Raw genomic sequence first — 5,714 nt, forward strand, 5'->3', positions numbered from 1 at the left:
TTGTTTCTCTGACTTCTAAAAGGTGAAATTGTTTTAGCAGATTTAGACTTCCAGTAGCTCTCTGAGTAATTGAAATTTCTAATCCTTTCATCATCTCTGCCAGCTGTGTACTGTGTGTCAGGAAAGCATCATTCATACCTTCAATATAGATTAGCAGTTTTGGTATTTTCTCATTTCCGCTTCCACTTGTCCCTAAACTCGCTCAATTCTTTACCTTGTTTCCACTTTTTAGGTCCATACATTTCCATCAGGTTGAACTCTTAACATATAACACAGGCTTCTTTCCCTTTATTGACCAGTTCCTTTGGATTGAGGTAGAAATTTCCTTATCTCTACTCCACTTTTAACCCTTTCTAGCCAAACTTTGTGATTCCTGTGAAGTCCTATTTACTCTCATATTAAAGTTTTAAACTCAACTTCTTTATAATCTGTGCATTAATATTTGGCTGCTTCGGGCCACCAGTTTCGTTTCTGACCTTTTCCTGGTGAGTTTCTAGGTATTTTTCTGCACCATTATTATTATTTACAGAGTTGTTAAATGCTATAGCATTTGGTTTACAGGTTGTTTTTTTAATGCCTATTCTTTTTTTATTCTTTTGTTTATTTAAGTTTAAACCTATTTTCTCAGTTCAGCATACATTTTTGCCCACAAGTAGTTTATAGGGTTCCATCTCTTGCCAAGAGCCCACACTTAAAATTTCAGTCAAAAATAAAATTCTGCATTTGAATTATGTTTTTGTAGACAGCTACTTATTTCTGTGATCTCCTTTCTCTTTCAAAGTCACAGCCATCAGCAGTATTCTGAACTCTGTTGGTAGGTTAGTTGCTCTGGTTAATCATCTAATAGTGTTGGTGGCTTCTGTTAAAATAGCTACATGTTCTTGCTCTATTCCCTTCAGATCATTCACATTCATCTGCTAAAATACAAGGTGAAAAAAAAGATTGTTAAAATCTGATGTGGGATTAGATGAACTATAAAGTTTCATACAACTCAAAAAGTCTGTTGTTTAATAAGAATCAGAGAGACCTATGAATTGAAATGTTAAAACACATTCCCACATTATAACTTTTTAAAAGAGCAATACTTGAGTTTCTTCCTTAAGATTTGAGATTACAAATCTTTCTTCAATTTAGTATTACTTATTTTTTACATATTTTTGATTGTCCTTAACAGAACTATATATAGCCTAAAAGTGGAAACAACCTAAATGCCCATCAACAAATGAAAGAATAAATGAAGTGTGGTATGTACATAACAATAGAGTATTACTCATCCTTCAAAAGAATGAAATTTTGGTAGGGGCGGCCAGGGGATTGTCAAGGGGGGGGGGGGGGGGAGGACTCATATGTAATACCCTTTGTAATACTTTTAGCAATAAAAAAAAAAAAGAAAGAAAGAATAAATAAATTAATTAATTAATTAAAAAAAAAAGAATGAAATTTTAATATATGCCGCAACATGGATGAACCTTGAGGACATTATGCTAAGTAAAATAAACCAGACAGAAAAAGGACAAGTACTGTGTAATTTAACTTATATGAGGTACCTGGAATAGTCAAATTCATAAAGGTAAAATAAAATGGTGATTACCAGGGACTGGGGCTAAGGGGAAAGGGGATTTATTATTTAATGGGTTTAGGATAAAAAATTCTGAAAATAGATAGTAGTGATGGTTGCACTTAAAAATGGTAAATTTTGTGTATAATTTACCATAATAATAATAATAAAAAGAACTACAACTACACTCATATATCCAAGTTTCCTGCCACCAAGTTACCACACTCTGAAGTGAGTGGTTAGATACATCAGTGAGTGTCACTGGATTGGCACCAGGTGATGATGTCATGGCCAAGTTGCTCAGAGTTCCCTCTCCATTAGCTATTGAAACAGAATGAGAAATATGCTGGGAATCCTGCTCAGTGTAACAGTACATCTGAGTTAAAAGCAACTATTCAAACATAACCTTCTCACAGAAATACTTACACATTGCTACCATAACCTTTGGTTGATGACACTTCCTCCTCTAAATAATTTTTAGTTTGCTCCTCAGATGAATTTCTTTAGATATGGCCAAGTGTATACCTTTGCTGGCTATAATCTTGCCCAGAAACAAGTGCAGTTAGTGAAGGCCATGGCCTTAGATTGAAAGCTTAAACTAAATCTTTGAGAACCTCAGATAGCCTTTGTGAACCACGGATGCAACCATACATCTGCTTAAAGATATTCAGCCACTGCAGCAGCAGTAACTTGTTACTTATTTGATTTGGTTTCTTCATTGATGTGATTTTATTATTATTTGTTATTAATGCTCCCTTTCCTTTCTGCTGTCAGGGTAGGCGGAAGGCTGCATCATATATACAGACACATTAAACATGGATTGGGGCTCTCCATGGGTTCTCCAGACCATTCTCTCTTATCTAATCATCGTATTGAAGGTCATTATTTACAATACTGTTTCACTTTCCATTTCTCTTGCAGTTTCACCACTCTGATTGCCTTTCAACCTGGCTACTTCATTTCATTGCCACTAACTACCTCATCTTCAGTCAAAAGCCTGAATTTCAGGATCTTTCAGGTAGATTGCAATTACTATGTTGAAAGAAAACTTTATGCTCTTTGTTCTTAGATGTGAAACGTAATTTATAGGAGTGGTAGTTTTTAAAAATTAAAAAATCAATGTAATACATTCCTTTTAAATATGCAGTGTGGTCATTGAGGACACTTTACGTAAGTAGCTTAACCTGTGTTACACAAGAAGTTTTCTAATGATTGTTTTATAGCTCCCGTCATTTTTAAATGCATTTTTTCCCTGAAGTGTGGTCATAAAGTGGCCTCTGTTGGCATTTGGTCTTGATAAACAAGATCTTGGTTTTAACCACCCAAGTCAGAAGCAAAATTTAAACAGTATTGACTGAAAAACGTTTTTTAATATAAGAACTGTATCTATTGTGTATTGTTTATAATATATTGTTCTATTGTACTAATACCCATATCTATTAAGTTTATCTATATAGGAGTTCACTGTGTTACCTGGGAGTAGTAATTTTTTATTGATCAAAGAATGTTGTGAAACTTAATGTGCAGAGAAAGTATGTGAAGTGTGATTTTTAAGATAAATTATAAAGATCAAAACCAAAGGTTGAGCTTCTCAGCGTTACATAAGAGGAAAGAAAATGAAAATAGACTAGTCATCAGAGTAGGTGATTACTTAGATACAGTGGTTTGCTCACGTTATTACCTAGAATAGACTCAAGGAATAATCAGGTTAAAAGGGAAAGGAAATTAAAGATCACCTAATCAAGTACTGTCAAACTCTAAACAGAGAACTCTCCTTGGAGATGCTTGAATTTCTTCTGAGGTGAGGTGGAGAGTGGGGAGTGAGAGAGGAAAGAGGAGGGAGCCAAGAGAAGTAGAGGGAAGACAAGGCTACATTTGTGCTTCTTGGATATTTTCCTCCCACCTTCAACCAGAGTAATTCCACTTTTATCTGCTCTATATCTTAGCCTTCTACATAAAAGTTTACTTGTATAAGAGAATCTGCGGCTAAAACAAAGTGAAAGTGCCTGGTTTCATTCAACTACTTGTACAGTTAAGTAAACCGAGAAATAGTCAGATTTAGGCAGATGCCTTGACAGACATTCATAGCCAGACAACAAACATTGAATGGCTAGTGGAAGCCTCTTTATGTAGAATTCAACTCTTAGTGCTGTAGAGTAACAAAATAAATCAAAGCAGCACAACATAAACCATCTACTTTGTGCAAGAAAGGAACAAAAAGTACATTCTGCTTGCTGTTAGTATAGACATTCTTATACAGTTATTTGTTCAGAAGTCAATTAAAATGAAATGAATGAACATTTTGATTTTAGAACTACCTTCATTATGCTACCTTAGGTCACCTTCACTTGTAAACAAAAATAAGGTTTATTTTCCACTTACTTCATTGTATAAATGCATGAGATACATGGAGAATGCTATTACAGCTTAGGAGAAAGATGCTCTGTAAATCCTTTGAGTTATTAATTTCTATTTTCTTTTATTACTTATACAATTACCTATAAAGGATATATGACCTCCTGGCATAGTGAAAAGCAGGGCCCGAGGGTGTAGTTTGAAAAGGCGGGGCAGGAAGGTGAGGCTGTGTCAGTGATTTTCTGTGTCCTTTGATGGGAAGGAAAGGGTGTCACAAGTGCTCTGGATCCCTGGTGCCTGCTTATGTCCGGGGCTGCCGTGACCCTCCTGTTGGGCAGGAAACCCCCTGTGGATAAGGGAGAATTTGATCATCTAAATAGATGGTCACAAACTGGTAGTCTGTTTGGACCACGTGGTTTCTTGTTTGTTTGTTTTAAATTGAGTGTCAACATTTAAAAATTGTAACACCTTACATTAAAAGAACTAAACTTTTGGCTTCTTTTGGAAAGTTGAAGATCTGGCTACTCTGGCCCATCTTCCCACACAACAACTGCCTGGAACGGAGCAGTGGCTGCCGCTTTAAAGGCCGTGTCTTCCCGAGTGTCACAGTCACCTCTCCTCCATATTGCCTTACACCTGGCCCACCTCACAGGGTCACTTCAAGTTCACAGGATTCTTATCACAATCACTTCAGAGCTTTCTTAAAGAATCGCCTATTTTAGTTTCAAAAATTATCAAATTATTACTGGAATTCTGCAAATGGTTTTTTTAACTGAGAATTTTTCTTATTTAGGGGTGTTTAGAAATTAAAAGGTGAGACTGGAAAAGATCACTTGTCAATTCTAGCACTAATGCATCAGAACTCAATGAAATAGCTCATTAAGTATTAGACATTTTATAGACTGGACTCATGAAAGCAAACAGCAGTGCATAGGAATATGTTACCATTGGCATTTATGGAGCCATTATTCTCACAGCTAGTTTAATTTAGCTGAATATTGTATTATGTATTTTACTAGAGGCCCAATGCACGAAATTCGTGCAAGAGTAGGCCTTCGCAGCCACAGCTGCCTTGATCCTCCCTCACAGCCACTCCTTCGCAGCCACAGGCAGCTGCCTGGATCCCTCCCTCGCAGCTGCAGCAGCTCCTACCACCGCCACTGCACTCACCAGCCATGAGCCTGTCTCAGGGCTTCTGGCTGAGCAGTGCTCCCCGGTGGGAGCGCACTGACCACCAGGGGGCAGCTCTTGCGTTGAGCATCTGCCCCCTAGTGGTCAGTGTGCATCATAATGACCGGTCTTTCTGCCGTTTGGTCGATTTGCATATTAGCCTTTTATTATATAGGATAACTGAGGATTAGCAGATATTTGAGGCAATGTCCAACCTGAAAGATAGATACGCAAACCAAGACACAATGAATAAAAACAAAAGAGAAGTAAATAGGAAAAACCTACAGTCTTTCTACCTGGGTGTTACTTTCCTGTGAGTCCTTATCCCCTGTGTCTCCTTTACTACTAACACAAAACACTTCACTTTTGACACTTCTGATCACCAAATGTGTGGGGTTTTATACCCCACACCAAGCAGTTCACATCACCAGCTATGACCTAGTGATAGTGAGAGTGCCAGATCCCACAGGTTTGGGGCTCAGTCCCACAAGACCATCCCCCACCCCACTTCAGACACTAGTCCAAGTCCAGTTTTTCTGAGCAACTGGTATAGATCAGAGGTTCCAGTGACGCCCTCTATGGGTTCAGTTAACTTGCTAGATTGGCTCACACAAGGCAGGGATGCACTTAC

General features: G+C 37.5%; 1 protein-coding gene and 1 long non-coding RNA gene across 5 annotated transcripts in view; one reads left to right on the top strand and one right to left on the bottom strand.

Annotated features, from left to right (window-relative positions):
• RHOBTB3 (Rho related BTB domain containing 3) overlaps positions 1 to 5,714 on the top strand; it is a 58,090-nt gene that overhangs the window by 42,394 nt on the left and 9,982 nt on the right. For 3 of the 4 annotated variants that reach the window (XM_036310712.1, XM_036310710.1, XM_036310711.1), the window contains exon 11: positions 2,480 to 2,576. In XM_036310712.1, the coding sequence (XP_036166605.1) occupies positions 2,480 to 2,576 (97 nt within the window). Of the gene's footprint in view, positions 1 to 1,174; positions 1,245 to 2,479; positions 2,577 to 5,714 lie in introns of those variants that run through there. The other variant, XR_004967769.1, reaches the window with a different exon arrangement.
• Positions 550 to 5,056, bottom strand: LOC118656928. Its single transcript, XR_004967773.1, has 2 exons — positions 4,057 to 5,056; positions 550 to 917 (listed from the first exon to the last, which is right to left on the bottom strand). It is a non-coding gene; the product is annotated as an uncharacterized LOC118656928 (long non-coding RNA).

Source organism: Myotis myotis, unplaced genomic scaffold (assembly GCF_014108235.1).
Source record: "Myotis myotis isolate mMyoMyo1 unplaced genomic scaffold, mMyoMyo1.p scaffold_m19_p_5, whole genome shotgun sequence".
NCBI lineage: Eukaryota > Metazoa > Chordata > Mammalia > Chiroptera > Vespertilionidae > Myotis > Myotis myotis.